An 18,860-nucleotide genomic window follows, 5' to 3' on the forward strand; every position below is an offset into this window, starting at 1 on the left:
CAGCCGGATCGGGCAACTATATCTTATAGCTCCCATAGGAATAATCCGAAAAAAAAATGTTAAAAAATTATATCTTTGGTGTTTTTTAACTTATTACCTCCTTTCCTTGGAAATAACATTTTTTAATTAGTTTTGAATTAAATTTTATCGAAATCGGAAATATAGCTGCCATAGGAACGATCGGAAAATTGGTGGAAAAATAATAGGAAACAAATTATAGCTTCGGTGTTTTTCAACATATAACCTCCAACGCTTGGAAATAAAATTTTTTAATTAGTTCTGAATTTCGAATTTAATTTTATCAAAATCGGACGACTATATCATATAGCTGCCATAGGAACGATCGGAAAATTGGTAGGAAAATAATATGAAAGAAATTATAGCTTCGGTGTTTTTTAACATATAACCTCCTACGCTTGGAAATAAAATTTTTTAATTAGTTCTGAATTTCGAATTTAATTTTATCAAAATCGGACGACTATATCTTATAGCTGCCATAGGAACGATCCGAAAATTTGTAGGAAAATAATATGAAACAAATTATAGCTTCGGTGTTTTTTGACATATTATCTTATACTATTGGGAATATCATTTTTTGTGTTTTTAAATTTAATAATTATAGCTGCAAGGGTATATAAGCTTCGGCTTGCCGAAGCTAACTTCCTTTCTTGTTTTTCTTTGTTTTTTAATAATGTTGATACTTTGTAATACTGAAATCCGAAATAGCTGAATTCATAGTCAAAAATAAGTTATAGCCATAATTATTAATAAATAAAGCAACAACAAAATAATCTATTCACTAATCAACATTTGCCTATGTCCTTCGGTCACATCGTTCCTGTTCTCCTGTACCACTTCATAAAATTGGGCTCATATCTCCCTTATCCGGTATGGGATTATAGTCCAAAATGGCAAAACTCCCCACCCGACTCTTGCTGCAATGGCAATGTTTATAGAAATCCTCATACCCATAGATAATATTGGAAGCCGTCTTTTCAGAACTTTTAAACAACGTTCAAATGTAATTCGAGTTCGTATCTGTGACTTATTGTAATATCCCTCTGCTTGAGTGGAATCGTCATATGTTCTGTACATTTGAATCCTTCATCTCCTGAAGTATATAAGTTCTAAAATTCGTCGTTGTCGAATCGATACTTCTCGCGACTGTTGCTAAAAATGGTGCTGTCGTGTAAGGATCCGGGGAACCTGGCTATCAAATTTGTTACCGGAAGCTTGACATTGCATACAACCTAAACATTCGAAACAATTCCGCGTCTTCTCCACCTAGGAACTGTATTTGGGCATGCGTGTATAAAGCTGTCCTCGTCCAAGTCAGCAAAAAAATCCTATCTTTCTCTAAACACTCATTATTAAAGTTGGCACCATATCCTTCACCTCCAACCTCAAGGTCCCTTTCCAAATCTATCAAACATCTATTATTATTCAGAAGTACTTTCTAGACGCTTCAATGTATTTCATAAGCTAATCATCGGATAATTTGAACTTCACTATAGTAGAGTGTACGGGTTTATCGGTTCGCTTAAAAATTAGCTGATAAAATCGGTATGATGGCTTGCAGAGACGTGCATTCTTGAGATGCCGGTTTTTCTCCTCAACCGACAGGTTCCCATTCGGAGAGGCCACCGACATCTTTTGCAGCTGGTCTGGAATCTTGGAGGTTTCTGCAACTGGCACCACCTTTTTTTTTTGCTATTCGTGTGTGCATAAACACCGTTTCATGAATTCGACAACACACGAAAGTTGACTATGAATTCAACCTCAAAGCGTGAAATGGTGACAATTAAACTCGGGTAACTCTATAAAATTATCGGAGTTTTCAGATTGATATAAATACATAAATACACCTTACATTTAACAAATTATTTTTTCATTCATTGCCAATGGAAACTAGTTTTCATTTTTTATTTTGAAGGTAAAAAAAATGTTATGCTTGCTTGCACACACTTTATCTTTAATACTAGCAAGATTATTTCATGGGAATCGAAAGAAATAATCGGTTTAATGATCGCTTACACCTTTTTCAACCGGACCGGCATCTCTGTCAGCTGAGATTGAATTCGGACGTGTCGCATAAACAGGAGCAAATTTTATTTCAGGCTTTTAAGAAATCATGAAACCATTAGCATAAACTTAGTAATAGATAAATATAAAATAATATTAACACTTTTATAAAATCTTTAAATATGTGGGCACCATACAGACTAGCGATATGGGTATGATATTGACGAAAACAATACATTTCAATAATTTTTTTAATTTTTCTCTTAGCATTTAGTACATTGTTGGGGTGGGGTGGCTCGATCGTTGAAATAGATGACATTCCCAAGAGGAATGGTACGCAAAAACACAGAGGTTCTTTCGGGGTTTTACGCGACGTACGCGGTTGTTTATTGTTACACATGGAAAATATAACTGCTTAAGCCTAGCTTAACTTAAGAGCTCCAGAGCGATGCGGAGACTTGGGGGAGAGATGGACAGTGAAAACAGAGGGAAGTGCGAGCGAATTACCATACCGGTACCATGAACTACGCCACCGCCTAAACCTCCCCGTGCTACCCTTTTTCAATTGGACAGTGACCGGCAGCTAGCCGTTCGTTGTCCCACATAAGAAATGCAACATCAGCACAAAGCAGGATGTTGCTAAACGACACCCACTCAGCAGAGCTCTAGAAAATACTTTGTTAGCATTTACACACCCACACATACATAATTGTAAATACATAAAATTCTTTGGCGGAGGTTTGGCTTGAATCTCAAGCCACAATAAAGATTATTCCATTTGGATCAACCGAACAGAAGACATCAAGTGTTTATTTAAAATCTTATCACCATCAGGAGCAGTAATTATAAGTTACTATAACTGGCGCAGCCGGACCCATCAGCCGGAAAGAGGAAAAAGGACATACCATACCCGGAGAACTGAGAAGGACCGAAATGATAAAAACAATTATTTTTATAATTTATATGCAACAGTAAGTTTAAAATAATGATGTGATGGAAGTGAGGTGTGTGGTGTAAATAGAAAAAAAAAAGGGTGCACATATATAATAACGATAAAATTTATAAAGGCATAAAATGAACAAAAACAAAGAACATTGGCAAGAATAAATTAATTGAAATAATCTGTTGACTGTGAAACGCAACCTGGCGACCCGCAACGTCATCGAACCATATAGTTCGACGGAGTGAGTTGTGAGTATGACGTTCGAAGGTTCGATGTTGGAAGCGAACGTCAAACATGCAGCTTGGGGAAAGAAACCCAGGTCGCTGGTTAAATACTCTGCCTGTGTCAATAAATGAAAAAAAAATAAAAATAAAATAAAAAGAAGATACCTATTGCATGTGACTGTCCGCTCGTGGCTGGAACAAATGCATCGCGCAGGAATTCCAGTTAGCTTCAGCACGGTAAAAAAAAAAAAAAAAAAAAAAAAAGCAAGTGTAGAAACAAAAATTTTATTAGTTGCTGCCATTAGTATCACTGCATCGCGCAAGGGTAACCGATGGACAACATCACAGAAAATAGTAAACAGACAAGGAAACTCCAAAGTTAAATAAAAGGGGGAACAAACCATAGCACATACAAGAAGAAATTGTTGCCATATCAGAAACCACTGCATCGCGCAATGGTGACGGTTAGGCAATAGTAATAGAAAAGAAAAGAAAACATAAAAATAATAATATATATATATATATATGTTACAAAAATATGAGGGAACCCAATACCGCTGCATCGCGCAAGGGTATGTGAAGAAAAGTAACAAAAAAAAACACAAAAAAAGTAACAAAAAACACATACACAGCACTTCCAACACAATACATTCTCAAGAAATAGTAAAACAAATTGAACAAATGATAATAACAGAATTTTACAGATAAATGACACCGACACACATCTCACTTCTAAAGAAAAGGAACGATTAGGGAACAACACACAGACCAGGAGAAAAGCTAAGAAAAAAAAATACATAATAGAATAATAGTATACATATAAAATATATAATAAGCATAAACAAAAAAATAATAATTTAAGGAGTAGAAAAAAAGAGAATTGTAAATGTCAAAAATCAGCAAAGTCAAAGAGTCACTTAGGCCTCTGACTAGAAGTAAAGTTATCAAAAAGGCTACCAGTTTGCCAACGATAGAGGAACAATTAAATTTTGAGCCCTCAACTTCTAGAACAGTACAGAACAGGGAAGTTAATACAATGACGCATCAAGAAAATTTAGGAATGCAACAGGCAACGTTTGAGATGTTAGGCACGGTAAAAATTTCCGATGTGATCCGGTCGATGCACGTTTATATGGGGAAAAAAGAAAGGTTAAACTCGTTTATGTTAAACGCAGAAGAGATCCTTTTAATGATTAGAGGAATGGACCAAACACCAATGGGACTGATGATCCTTAGGCAAATAAGGAATAAAATACAAGGAAAGGCCGATGATATTTTGGTAAAATCAAATTGTGGATTAAATTGGGATGCAATTAAAAGAATTTTGATAGCCCATTTCGCAGATAAGAGGTCAGAACCCGATTTACTGAGGGAATTGAATCAGTTGGAAAATAAAAGACTAACAGTAGAATTATTTTACTCGGAGGTATCTGATGTGCATAAGGCATTGTGTTATGTTATAGACAGGACAGATACAAACCCCATCGCAATTCAGACAAAGAAGAAATTATATGAGGAAACGTGTCTGGAGGCGTTTGTAACAGGTCTACAAGGCAATTTAGGTAGTGCTGTCAGGGGAAGAGTTCCAAAGACGCTCTTGGAAGCATACGAGATAGTGATTAAAGAGAGAGACATTTATTACCGGTCTAAGGAGGTATCCAGGAACAATAATTTCAATACTTCAGGGGGATTTAACAGGCAGAACTTTGGTTATAATAGAAACAGAGGGTATAATAATAACTTTACCAGAGATAATGGAGGATATAGGCAACAAGGAGGAAATAATAGGAACCTCAGGTGGAATAGGGAAGAAAACAGGAATAGAGGATATGACGATCAGTCGACCTCTAATTCTTCAGGTTATAATAAAAAGGCAATTATGCCAAAACAAGAGGTTGCAGAATATTCATCAACTGGTCCTAGAAGTGCCAAACGATGGCAGTCAGGACAATTAAATACAGTAGAAAGAGAAGAAGAGCACCAGTTGAATAACATTGAGGAGGAAGGAAATTTTTGTCAAAATGCCTCCAAAAACAAACAGGGTATATAAGGAAGGATACCCATCAGGCCACATTACCATACGTGGTAGTTAAAGGAAAGAACAAAATGGAACTAAAATTATTAATAGACTCGGGAGCTACGAATTTATATTTAAATCCCGCAATAGTTAGTAAAGATCAACAGCTAAAATTGGAAGAAAACTTTGTTATTAAAACAGCAATAGGAAGTCATAAAATAAACAGTTATGTAAAAGATATTGAGCTGCAGGAAATTGCCAAAGGGGAATCTTTTGATTTCTTGATATTTCATTTTCATTCCTGGCTTGATGGATTATTGGGAATGGACATATTAATTAAGTTAGGTGCAAGTTTAGATTTAGAAAATCTCGTATTAAGAACTAAGACAGGGACAGTTAAGGTCAATTTGAAGCCCAATAGGGCCGCTGACATACATTTCCTGGAGGAGGCGACTAAAACAATTGTAACCTTACCAGTTTCAATAAACAATGGTTCATTTTTGATACAAACAACACTTGTGGAAGAAGGGTTAGAAATAACTGGTGGAATTTATTATGCAAGAAAGGGACAAGCCGACCTGGAAGTTGTTAATTTCACAGGAAAGGAAAAGAATTTATACCTGGAAAAGCCCTTGGCTGTCCTGTATATGATTCCAAAGATTATGTAGAAATCGAAATGCTTAGACCATTTAAACAGGAGTATGTAGGCAGGAAAATAAACACAATGGAGTTAACCGGGGGTGAAGAAAGGCATGCAAAGTTGGATATGTCGCATCTAAATACAGAAGAGGCGGGAAGCCTTAAAAAACTGTGTTCGGAATTTTCGAGTAATTTTCACATAAAGGGAAATCAATTGACATTTACCAATGCGGTAACTCACTCAATTCCAACAACGGATGATATTCCTATCTATAAAAAGCCATACAGATATGCATTTAAACAAAGGGAAGAAATAGAAAGGTATCATACCTCAGGTAATCATAAGGGAATAGATGAAACGTTTTGGAAAATGAGACGTGACATTTATTTTCCATTTATGAAAAACCGAGTAACACAGGTCATTAATGCGTGTGAAACTTGCCAGACATTGAAATATGATCGGCAACCACAAAAGGTGGTATTTCAAAATACGGAAACTCCGTGCAAGCCACTTGACATCGTTCATACGGATTTATACACAATCAACAAAATCTACGTTATAACAATAATAGACAAGTTTTCAAGGTTTGCTGTGGGGTACACCATACCAGCAAGAGATAATTTAAATATTGTTAAATCAATAAAGAAGTTCATAAGTCAGTACGGTGCCCCAAAAAGATCATATGTGACCAAGGCGCAGAGTATGCCTCGGCATTATTCAGGGATTTCTGTAGGCAATACAGAATTGAATTGCATGTGACGTAGTTTCAACAATCGTCCAGCAATTCACCGGTTGAAACGCTTCATTCAACGCTGACAGAAATTTATAAAATAATTATGAAAACAAGGAAGGACTTAAAACTAGAAAATGAGCATGAGGACATTTTAGATGAAGTTTTCCTAAAATATAATAACTCAATACACTCCAGTACGAAATTGAAGCCGTTCGAATTGTTCTCGGGGAGAACACACGTTTTTGAACGGGAGATCAATTTTGATACGGAGCATGAGTACTTAAGGAAGCTAAATGGTTATCAAGAGGAAATGTATAAGGAGGTTAAGGACAGGTTAGAAAGACAAAAACAGGAAAGGACGCGAAAACTCAATAAGGGAAGAAAAGAACCCATGGAGTTGGAAAAAGGAGATGTAGTTCATAGGAAGGAGAATGGAAGAAATAAACTAACACCTAGGTTTACGGAGCACACAGTAGATGAGGATAATGGGGTTATATTCGTTACAAAAAGGAAACAAAAGATACATAAATCAAAAATTTAAAAAAGGATTAAACAAAATAAAAACTAATCAATCACGGTTACAGGTGCATATTGGTCCATGGACAGACAATGGACGTGCAAACGCTAAAACGAGAAGAAGCGATCATAAAAATGGAGCTGGGGAAGGCAAGAGTAATGGTCGAAGCGAAGACGTTCGACCATATAATAAACTTTAAGGACTACAAAGGTAATATTGCACAGATTGAAAACGCGTTATTAGACATAGAGAATGTTAGATTCTCAGGTGAGGCAGTCCATGAAGTTAAGGAAAAATTGTACCAGGTGAAGGAGAAGCTAGAAAAACTTAGACCAAGAAGAAGGGTCAAAAGAGGGATTTTTAATGGGTTAGGAAGCATGATAAAAATAGTTTCGGGAAATATGCACGCGTATGATGAGGAGAAAATAGGAAATAGAATAAAAGAATTAATAAACGATACAAGGTTTCTTACAAAAAAAGCGGACGAGCAAAGAAGCTTTTATAAGGAAACTTTGAGTAGGTTTACGAAAATTACTAAGCATATAAACAAGGAGCAGGAAGATATAAATTTGTTTATAAAAAATTATAAAAATAACGTGTTTAAGGAATTAACAGAAGAGCACAATGAAATATATATGCTCCAGCATTTGAATAGGATTAGTTACAGTATTGATTTGTTAACAGTGCACTTGTGCACTTGTGCAGTGATCCTCTCCCGCGCCCATCGAGTGAGAGTCTTTCACCTCGAAAATCTCTCTCACGCGCACAGCATCCACAAGCTGCCACCCGCGCGTTTTTTTTTCCTCATCACTGCAAACAACAAAATCAGCTGTTTACAGTGTTGAACAACGTGGGGGTTGGAGCTTAACAGCGTGGATCCCCGCGCTTAACAGCACATAGTGTTGGAAAGCGCCATAAACGCGGGCCCTGTCTAAGTTTTTTAATTTTAAATATTCGAAATTCTTCAAGTTCTGGCACCGGGATTCAGGGACGGCAAAAGGCAGAAGGCCAAGGATCGAGCTAAATTCCAACCCCTCCGCCGCGGCGGTGCGTATCAAAAGGGGCACTGGGGACCGAAAAGGGGCGGTATATCCCCCATCGTAAGCCTAGGGGAAATCTGTGGCCAGCGCGGGAGCCTCCCTCGAACAAACCGGGTAGCCCGAGATGGAGGAGACTTAAAACCCTTTCGCGGGCAGACCAGTGGTGGCAAGATCTCCCCGCCAGCCGAGGGAAGATGGGACCGATGGAGTTGCAGCGGCATTCAAGAAGGGCAGCAAGCTCGCCCGCTCGCCCGCTCGCCGGCACCTTCGCCAACTCAAGTCGATGAGCTGATCGTAGACACCGAGGAAGCTAAGGAAACCCCTAAGAGGACGCGTGATCCTTCAAGCCCAGCTAACTCGCAGAGGACAACGCCGGCCAAAAGGAGCAAGGCCTCCCACGAGGCAACCTCCCTTGAGGTTCTCTTGGAGCTGGGGAAGCTTCTGCAGGAGGTATCCACCAAGATGATGGACAAGACGGCGCGCCACATAACTGTCGCTACGAGGGAGACGTTCGTGCGCATGAAGGCGCTTCACACGAACATCCTAGAGGCGAACAGAGAGGGCGGCAAGGACGACAACATCAGGGTGAATGGGCAAGATGCTGCAATTGTGTGCGCGAAATGCTCTCGAAGCCTGCAGAGCGCCGACAAATGCCAGCAGACAACGCCTGTCTGGAGGAGAGATTCTGCAGCGCAAACGGAGCCTTGGCGAAGGATAAGTCAGCCGACTGTGGCTGGAGGATCCGCGGCTCAAGTGGCCCCACCATCCACGCGCCCAACGCAGCAGAAAAGTGCCAAAGATCCCAGGAGCACCCGAAAGAACCCGCCAAAAGGGCCACAAGAGAGAGATGCGACGCACGCTGGCGCCAGTAAGACTGTGAGCCCCGCAATTCCGGTCGCTGAGTGGGAGGTGGTCAAGAAAAAGCCGAGGGCCACGCGTCGCGCCAGACTCGACGCCGTCGTTGTCCAGGCGAGCGGGAAATCGTACAGCGAGGTGTTAGCCATGGTGACTCGAAGGGAAGATAAACAGCTGTCGGACTTCTGAAGCTGTGTATCCAAGGTACGCCGCACCATTAACGGCAACCTACTGCTCGAGGTGGCCAAAGGCAGCGCAGAAAGTGCAGAAGCCATGAAGGAGAGCATTGCGAGGGTGTTAGGCGACGCAGCGTCAGTGCGAGCCATGTCGGACGAGACCAAACTGCTCGTTCTGGAGATAAGAGACATCGACTCCATCGCGACGGAGCAGGAAATCTGCGATTGCGAGCCAGTATGGTATCGACGCGGAGCGCATCAGAGTTCGGAGTCTGCGTCGAGGCTACGCGGAGTCGCAGTTAGCTGTGATCAGTTTGCCCTACTCCCTGGGGAAAGCCGTCCTCCATCGCGGCGAGGTGCGGATTGGATGGACCATCTGCAGGATCCGGGAACGAACAGGCCCCCCAAGATGTTTCAAATGCTTGGAGTCCGGGCATATTGCAGTTAACTGCAAGAGCCTAGTGGACAGGAGCGGTTGCTGCATAAGATGTGGTGAAAAAGGGCACAAGGCAGCCAAGTGGAGCAAGGAGCCTCCATGCTTAATCTGCTCTGCGGCAGGAAGAAAGGAGACCAGGCACCAGGCAGGAAGCAGTCTCTGCTCCGCCACAACCAGCGGGACAGGGAGACCTCGACCGTCATGCAATTGATTCAGCTAAACCTGAACCATTGTAGGGCCGCGCAGGACCTCCTGAAGCAGACGGTGCGCGAGCTGGGTTCTGAGGTGGCGATACTCAGTGAGCCCTACAGAGTGGAAAGCAGCAGCGATTGGGTCACGGATCGCACAGGCAAAGCGGTACTGTGGCTCTGCGCAGTGAGTGTTCCACCAATGCGGGACATGAGGGCAGTAGAGGGGCTCGTCCGAGCGAACGTAGGCGGCACATGGCTCTACAGCTTCTACCTGGCCCCCAGTCTATCACTGACGTCCTTTAGCAGGATCCTGGACGAGCTGAGTAGCGACCTGAGAGGACGGAGCAACGTGGTGATCGGAGGCGACTTTAACGCCTGGGCCGAGGAATGGGGGGGGGGGGGGGGGGGGGGGGGGGGGAATGGGGTGCGCCAGGGGGCGCACTATCCTCGAAGCCATTGCGTCGCTGGACATCGTCCTGTTGAACGAGGGCTTCCAGCACACCTTCAACAGAGCTGGGGCCGGTTCAATTATCGACCTATCGTTCGCGAGCTGCTCCTTATCCCGTAGCACACGCTGGAGGATAGGCGAGGTATTCACGGCCAGCGACCATGAGGCCATTCTGCTGACAGTTGGCGGTCCACCGTGCCAAAGTCAGCCGACGACAGGGTCAAGAAAAGCCTACCGCCAAGACACCTTTAGGCCACAGACCTTTGCCAGTGTACTGGAAGGATTGGCTGTCTCTGAGTTGGACTCGGCAGACGAAGCAGCGAATAAGTTGGCGGCTAGACTTGAGAAAGCCTGTGATCTAAGCATGCAGCAGCGGAAGACCTTTCAGAAGCACCACGCGCCAGTGTACTGGTGGAGTGAGGAAATCGCTAGCTTGCGCAGGACCTGCTTTAGAGCCAGGAGGTTAGTCCAAAGGGCGAGAGGTACCGCAAACCTCCCAGCCTGCAACTCGAGATTTAGGAGTTCAAAGAAGGCGCTCAAACTGGCGATTCGGGACAGCAAGAGGGAAAGCTACCTCAAGCTCTGCGACGAGCTGGAAAATGACCCATGGGGAAGAGCCTACAAGACAGTGGTCAAGCGTGTGAATGCCAGCATTAGGTCGCCTACTGACCTAGCGGTATTGGAAGGTATTATCCAGGTGCTGTTCCCAGAAGGCCGCCTCCACTGCATCCCCCGATGGACGCGACAAACTGGGAGCCCGATATGTCCGGTCACGGAGACGGAAATATTATCTGTGGCAAGAATCTTGAACAGGAAGGCACCTGGGCCGGATCTGATCCCGAACAGTGCAGTGCTCCCCAGTGGGCCCCAGGACTTACGAGGTGACTGCCGGTGTTCCTCAGGGTTCGGTACTGGGCCCTCTGCTTTGGAACACGATGTATGACGGCGTTCTGAAGCTCCCACTGCCGAGCAGCACCAATATAGTTGGCTTCGCTGATGATGTCGCGTTGATCGTGGTGGCCAAGGAAGTTGCTGCCGTGGAAGCAGCTGCAAACCGCGCAATTCGAGCAGTGGAGGAGTGGCTCTCAGTGGCGGGCCTAGAGCTGGCATCACACAAGACGGAAGCAGTGCTGATATCAAGCAGGAAAGCAGTGGAGTCAGCGCATATCCAGATCGGAGGGACTTCGATAGTATCCCAGCGTGCCATAAGGTACCTAGGAGTCATGCTGGACACCCGCCTCTCCTACCGCGAACATCTCGAGTACGTCAATAAAAAGGCAAGCGAGACCACAGGATCGCTCTGCAGGATCCTGCTGAACACCAGGGGACAGAAGCAGGACAGACGTAAGCTTCTCGCGACCGTTGTCAAGTCGCAGTTGCTGTACGCTGCTCCGGTGTGGGCCGAGGCCGCGGCTGTAAGCAGTTACATGCGAGGGGTTAACTCGACGTACCGCCTGCGTGCCGTCAGAATATCGAGTGCCTTTAGGACAATCTCAGACGACGCAGCGCTTGTCATCGCAGGCCAAGTTCCCCTATGTGAACTGGTGCGGGAGGCCAAGGAGATTCGAGCGGCCCTAGCAGGCGATCAGACGAACCACAGTGCCAAGACCGAGGTAAAGAGGAGTGCCAGGATGCAGAGCGTCGACAACTGGCAGGCAGCCTGGGACAACTCCAGCAAGGGACGCTGGACGCACCAGCTCATCCCCAGCATAGAGGCTCGGGTGAACAGGAAGCACGGCCAGGTTGATTTTTACCTCACGCAGGCGCTGAGTGGACATGGTTGCTTCCGAAGCTTCCTTAAGCGCTTCGGACACGACACGGAGGACGGCTGCCCAGAGTGCGGCAGAGGGATTGTTGAGGACGCTCAGCATGTCCTGTTTGAATATCGCCGCTTTGGCTACGACCGCCAAACACTGATGGAGACCACCGGGGCAAGAGTTAGGCTAAAAACTTTTGTGCCCCTCATGCTGCTAAACGAGGTGAATTGGGAAGCGACGGCAGCCTACGTAGCGAGTGTACTGCGAACGCTGCGTCGCACCGATAACGAGAGGAGAGGAGCTACAGCCTAGGCGGCTTCCATTGCGCGAAGCAATACCTTGCGGTGATACCGTGCAACCACAGCCCCCTGTTGCCAGTACTTATACTTATATTTACCCTGTATATACGTAGTTGGTAATAAATGAATATAAAAAAAAAAAAACATACATAATTGTAAACACATAAAATTCTTTGGCGGAGGTTTGGCTTGAATCTCAAGCCACAATAAAGATTATTCCATTTGGAACAACCGAACAGAAGACATCAAGTGTTTGTTTAAAATCTTATCACCATCAGGAGCAGTAATTATAAGTTACCATAACTAGCGCGCGAGATGTAGACACCTGGAGAAAACAGCCGCTCGACATTGCCTCCAGAAATTAAACGCCCTTTTGGCGTAAACATATATACTTATTCTACCTGATACATACCTTCTGACGAATGCCTTTTACTCTACAAGTAAATATACAATATGTGTTTGGCAACTCTCATTACACTGTGTTACAAAATTTTACCAATATTTACTTACTTATTTCTAGCAGCCACAGAAAATCCTATTCGCTGAATCCCCATATTGAAATTTGCTCATAAAAAAATTGCCCTACTCAAGGATTCTATTTTTGCAAGTTTTGTTAGTTCGTCAAAACTTTTGAAAAGTATCACTCTTTATTATTCGAACACCATACTCACAATAATTAGGGATATTTTTAAACGGAGCTATAAACGAAATAAAACAAAGTCATATACATACAGCTGCGGTCAAAAAAGTAGTTGTGCCACTGCCCTTTATTTTTAAAGGTTGGTTTCTGCAAAATCAAATCGTCCAAAAGAAAGATTAAAATCAAGAAAGGTCAATCAGGATAAGATAAGGTACAACAACCAACTTTGAAACATAAAAGCCATTTAAAATATTTCTTACTTCTTTTTCGTGATCTAGGGGTCCAATTCTACCGGGAACTACCATTATCCTTCTTGGGGCAGTTTCAAAATATTATTTTGTAAAAGAGTGTTATTTCGACTGCAGCTGTATGTATATAACCACATCTTCTTTCGTTTATAACTCTCTTAAAAAAAAAAAATTAAAATTATTTTGAGTATGGGGTTGGAAAGATAAAGTATGGCACTTTTCAAATGCTTTGACGATCTATCAAGCTAATAATCCGTTCGGCTGTAATTGTGATTCAGAAAAAGCAAAAAACATTATTTTTTCTCAGAATCCTTGCGTAGGAGAACTGTATGGTGAAAACAGTTCAATATTGCGATTTAATGCGAATAAGATATTCTAGCAGCCATCTAGGTAAATTTTTAATGTTACATAGTGTTATCGGTATGACTATATTTATTCTCTTTTTAGGTGGCAACAGGAAGTTTCTGAAACAGTATTTGAAACAGTCAACTCTGAAACTGACAGAATTGAACAAAAAAGAAAATCAAAGCATAAGCAACACTTCGATGCCGATGAAAAAGAATCTGATTGCATTTTACATGGGTATATAAAGAAGCTCGGAGGATCTTTTGCGTCTTTATGGCAAACGAAATATGCCAAGCTATATCCAAATAGGTAGGTGTGCATTTGTGTTTGCCCATTAAACAGGTAATGTCCGACGGGTTGGTTTTTAAAAGTTCATTTTGACAATGTTAACATCTTATGATTACCCAGAAAATGTTTTTTTTTTGACTTTATGACTTCTTCGGTTTGCTGAAAGTTTGTAATAAGTAAAGATTACGCTCGCGTCAATAGTTCTGCACGTGATGTCGTCTCGACGCATATTTATATTGAAATTGGTTAAAAAAAATAACGTGAATCAGATAAGTTAAGAATAGGAAGAAACCTACATTATTTGTACTGAACTAAAGCTACTAAAACTCCGTCCAGCTAATTCGCAATTATTTTTAAATATTTATTAAGTAAGATATATACATTTTTTACTTATTATTGATCAATATTGTGTGCTGTTCTGTATGTATTTGTGGGTGGTGCGTCTTTTTGTGTTCGTCTTCCCTTTTTACCAAATGCGTCGTTTTTCACGTCTTCTCCGTTCGTCTCGCGAATTCTTTCTGCTTTTTTCGTCTTTCAGTTTGGCAGGCTTGCCACGTCGTTTTGTTTTCCATGTCTTCTTTACCACCAGCTGCTCTGCGATGCCAGACCAATCCCACAGTATTGAAAATCGACAACGAAGTCCGATAGAAACACGTGATCTACAATTATAATACTATGACTTCTCCGAAAATAAAAGATCGGAAGTCTGGAGGACTATTTATAATTTATTAGTTTTTATTATATTCGTTACTCGTAGAGTAAAAGAAATTATTTCACTTTTCGGTTTTTCGCCTGATATCAGATATAACAAATCATATCAAATATAACAATGATTATATCAAATCACAAAGTCGAATTTTTCAAAAAATGTTCATGGAATCGTTTGTCTACGGTTAGCTTATGTTTGTCCATCCTTAAGAACCTAAAAAATTCAAAACTTTAAAAAAATATGTCAATTTATAGCTTTTCACCTAATTTCAAAAATCAAAAGGTCAAATTTTTCAAGCGATATTGAAATGCGCCACCTACCGGCGGTAGACAGATTAAAGCGTTATGTGCGTTAGAGTGGGCGTGGCAAATTTTGGATCAATCGATAGGTATTGACAAGACCAATACATTTCAGTTAAAATATTGTATCTACACTGATAAAAAAAACGTAGTAAATCCAAATATTTCATATTCAACCCAAATATTTTTCGCTTTGATTTTCATCCATTGCGGTTTTTATTAAATTTAAATGTGCGCATATTAACCTTTTTTTCCATATTAAATATCAATATTTTCGGAATAGATTTTAATATTTTAAATATTTAAATATTTAACATAAGCCATATTTAAATTAAATACAATGCATATTTATATTTAATACAATGACTATTTGATTTTAAATTTTAAAAATTTGTATTAAATAGTACACGTGTTTAATATAAACTGAAACCATATTAAATTTGAACATTTTAATAGTTAAATGAATAACCGAAATGTTTAAATTCAATATAAGTCATATTAAGACTCAATACTAGACATATTTATTCAAAATATGCCAATAGTAATATTAAATATGATAGGTATTGGAATATTTTTGGTACACTAAAAAAAATTAGTACACAAATTTTATTTTTGTTTTTTTTCGATTTTATTTAAACATATATTTTTCATAACGGCTTGCTGGAGGGTACAAATAATACAGTTACACTTATAATTATTTTACAGAGATCTGTATATTACCAATAGATACAATAGTAGAGTATTACCAATCTTAATAGCTAAACAATAATTAGTTTTGTAAGTTATCTGTGAAATAAATAGTAAGATAAAAAAGAAAATTATAGATTTCATTTTAAAGAGATTAAACAAAATATTAAATTACCAATAGTCTCTGCTTTGGTAAAAGATTTAAATCTGAAAAAAAACAACAAAAGAGCACAAAAAAATAAAAAAAAAGTCAAAATCTGAATGTAGTCTGACTAAAATTATAAATTACCAATTCCGGCGCCCGGCATACTTTCAAAAACTCAGCTCCGTCGTTTTATTTAATTTTTCAATAACGAGATTCCAGTCTGAAATCTCCCTCATTAATTCCGTTATGTCAGCCAAGTTTCGTCAAAATCTAGCAGTTTCCACTTTTTGTTTGGATCTCAACAGGAACCTCCAAGATGTAATACAGTTTTATACGCTTCGTTCTGGAATTTGTGTATTTGCGAGGAATGAAATAGAAAAAAGTTATTATAAAACCTACTTTGCCGTATTCTTACTTTTAAAAATGTATTTATTTCTACGTTTTTTTTACTTACCTATGACTTTGCCACGAACGGTAAACGCACGCTATGTGTGTGTAGATGTGTTGCAGCAAATGTACATGTGTGTGTACGCTAGGGCACGCTCAACTTTGTTGGCGACCAAGCAACGGTAAACGCACGCTATGGTATATGTATGTGTGTGTAGCTGTACATATGTACGTTTCTGAGAACCGAAAATATTAATCCACTTAATAATTAATACAAACTTCACTTTAGTTCGATTTCTGTTTGTCCATTACGTGCATATGTATGTATGTATATGTATGCGTGTAACGGCGCGCGCTTATTTGTTGTATTCTACGAAAACGTAGTACGGGTAAAATATTTTTGATAATTTTAATTTAACCTTTATACATATGCACATATTTATTTTTAGGCTATTTTCACTTTAACAAAGCTCCGACACGTCCTACTTCTTTGGCTGCAATTATGAAATGGCAAGCGTCGTGCCGTGTTGAAGAAGCGGAATCAGTTGTACCCAGTCGTAAGTTGCGGAACGTGTTTTAAAAAAACATAGTTCTGGGTCGTATCTTTTTTACGCAAAACAGCACGCATGCAAATTTTCCAAGGCAAATGTGTGTGCTGGGTGCATTCTATTGCGGTGCCTTCTAGATGTGTTTCAGAATAATGCATCCAGAAGCATGCCCAAACACCCGTTTCGGGAACGTATTCCGTAAAAAATAGTTCTGGGTCGTATCTTTTCTACGCAAAACAGCACGTATGCAAATTTTCCAAGGCAAATGTGCGTGCTGGGGGCAGTCTTTTGGGTGCCATCTGGGTGTATTTCAATATAGTGCATCCAGGTGTATTTTAGAGGGAATGTAAAAAAACCAAACTCAAACCCGAAGGTTGCCGATGCCCATTTTTTTACAATCGTCTTTTTTCGGTACTGTTCTCTTGACAAACAAATAATAAAGACAAAAGGGAATATGCAAGGAAGCACGCGGTTTTTCTTGTCTCTTGCATTTCTCGTCAGTTGCATTTTTAGTTCTGAAAAGTGAAGTTCGTGCCTCGTGTTTTGAAAAAGTTTGTTGCTTTCTGCCACCAATTTTACATCAATATTTTCACAGGTAAGCAAAGTGTAGATAATTTAGTTCAATATGAGCACAACACAGTTCAATATGAACATAACAGAGTACATGTACATTGAACATTCAAACTAAAAACAAATTAAATTAATAAAATAATAATTATTTGAATGTAAATCGTACATACAACAGTGTTAATGTGACAAAATAAATATATTGTATAATTGTTATATATATACACATGTTTCAAAATATATAATATTAAATTTCCTTTATATCTTTCAGAATCGCATGAAATGAATGGGCACACCAAGGACTGAACTGCGTAAATGATAAAAGTACATCAACAAGAAGGAAGGAGCAAAGCCCCGTACAGAAGGAGAGTGACTCCGATCAAAAATTAGTTGAGTTCTTGAATATTGAAATAAAAAATAAATATGAAATTGAAATCCAGTCTTATGTATTCCTGGGGAAAACTTCCAGATATTTGATTTTTGAATGCTTCTAGGTGCATTCCTGGGTACATGTTACAGGTGCATTAAAAAAGAGTACACCCAGAAGGAGTTTAGTATGTTGCTTCCAGGTGCATTAAAAAAGAATACACCCAGAAGGTGTTTAGTATGTTGCTTCCAGGTGCATTAAAAAAGAGTACACCCAGAATGTGTTTAGTTTGTTACTTCCAGGTGCATTCCAGATATATGCTTCCAGAAGCATGCAACGGGTGCGTTCTTTTTTGTCCCGCACCCGTGTAAAAAGAATGGACAGACTCATCACTTCCGGAACACCTTTTTGATGCCATTTCATAATGAAAGAACGCATGCTGGAATGCTGTCATTTACGACTGGGTACATACATATATACATATGTACATACATATTTATGGCCGAATACAGTCCAAAGAAAACACATGCATCAAAAAATGTATTTTTTGGCTTTGAGTGTTGCTGCCAACATACACACTTATTTATTTAAAGAAACTTCACATGATTTTTTGATAGCGCGATAAATTTTAATTTTATATTTGTATGCCAACTTTTATAAAGTGAACGACACGTCCAACTTCTTCGGCTGCAACTTTTCAATGACACGCGTCGTTTAGTTATCAAGAAGAAGAGTCATTGATCAAAGCAAGCGCGAAAGAATGTGTGTAGAATAGAACAAAAAAACCGCCAAAAATTATCTTAGCGCCTTCGTTTGTTGTGTGTCCATTTACATATGTATGTCAATTTACTTTGATGTATATCAATTTGTTTTTAAAAATATGTAATGTTCGGTCTGAACAAATGTATATACATGAGTATACAGTTTATGAAATAAATCTTTTTGTAAAAGAAGTCAGCTTAAAATTTAAACATTTATATTAAATATTATCGTACTTAAAAACGGACATGGCAGAAACTAATATTTAAATATGAAACATATTTAAATGTGATAATACAAATGAAATACATTTTAATTAATTAATATGTACGTAAATATAAAAGATATCTTCTTGAGGTGTTTTTATTTGATATAAACATTGAAGAACCCTTTCAAATTGACGCTTTCAATATTATTATTACAAACATTTTTATTTAAATATTAAAAACTCTAAAATAAAATAATTTAAATACTTAAAATTAATATGAAACATTTTTAATTTAAATACGGATTTTTTTAATTCTGAAAATATTAAGGATAAATATAATATTTTTTAAAATAAATATACCCAAA

The 18,860-nt window shown here is 39.7% G+C and overlaps 1 protein-coding gene and 1 long non-coding RNA gene across 8 annotated transcripts in view; one reads left to right on the top strand and one right to left on the bottom strand.

Annotated features, from left to right (window-relative positions):
• The window catches only part of LOC119559595 (G protein-coupled receptor kinase 1), a 468,201-nt gene that overhangs the window by 428,877 nt on the left and 20,464 nt on the right, over positions 1–18,860 (top strand). For 4 of the 6 annotated variants that reach the window (XM_037872609.1, XM_037872608.1, XM_037872610.1 and 1 more), the window contains one exon: positions 13,634–13,840. The exons of 1 other annotated variant lie outside the window; for it this stretch is intronic. In XM_037872609.1, the coding sequence (XP_037728537.1) occupies positions 13,634–13,840 (207 nt within the window). Of the gene's footprint in view, positions 1–2,856; positions 2,897–13,633; positions 13,841–18,860 lie in introns of those variants that run through there. One more of the 6 variants, XM_037872614.1, reaches the window with a different exon arrangement.
• LOC119559596 lies at positions 15,479–16,586 on the bottom strand. 2 transcript variants are annotated; one of them, XR_005220860.1, is made up of 5 exons: positions 16,507–16,556; positions 16,114–16,282; positions 15,804–16,002; positions 15,690–15,721; positions 15,479–15,613 (listed from the first exon to the last, which is right to left on the bottom strand). It is a non-coding gene; the product is annotated as an uncharacterized LOC119559596 (long non-coding RNA). The 2 variants fall into 2 exon arrangements; XR_005220859.1 differs by having other exon boundaries at positions 16,114–16,586.

The sequence above is a fragment of the Drosophila subpulchrella genome, unplaced genomic scaffold, assembly GCF_014743375.2.
Source record: "Drosophila subpulchrella strain 33 F10 #4 breed RU33 unplaced genomic scaffold, RU_Dsub_v1.1 Primary Assembly Seq25, whole genome shotgun sequence".
Classification (NCBI taxonomy): Eukaryota; Metazoa; Arthropoda; class Insecta; order Diptera; family Drosophilidae; genus Drosophila; species Drosophila subpulchrella.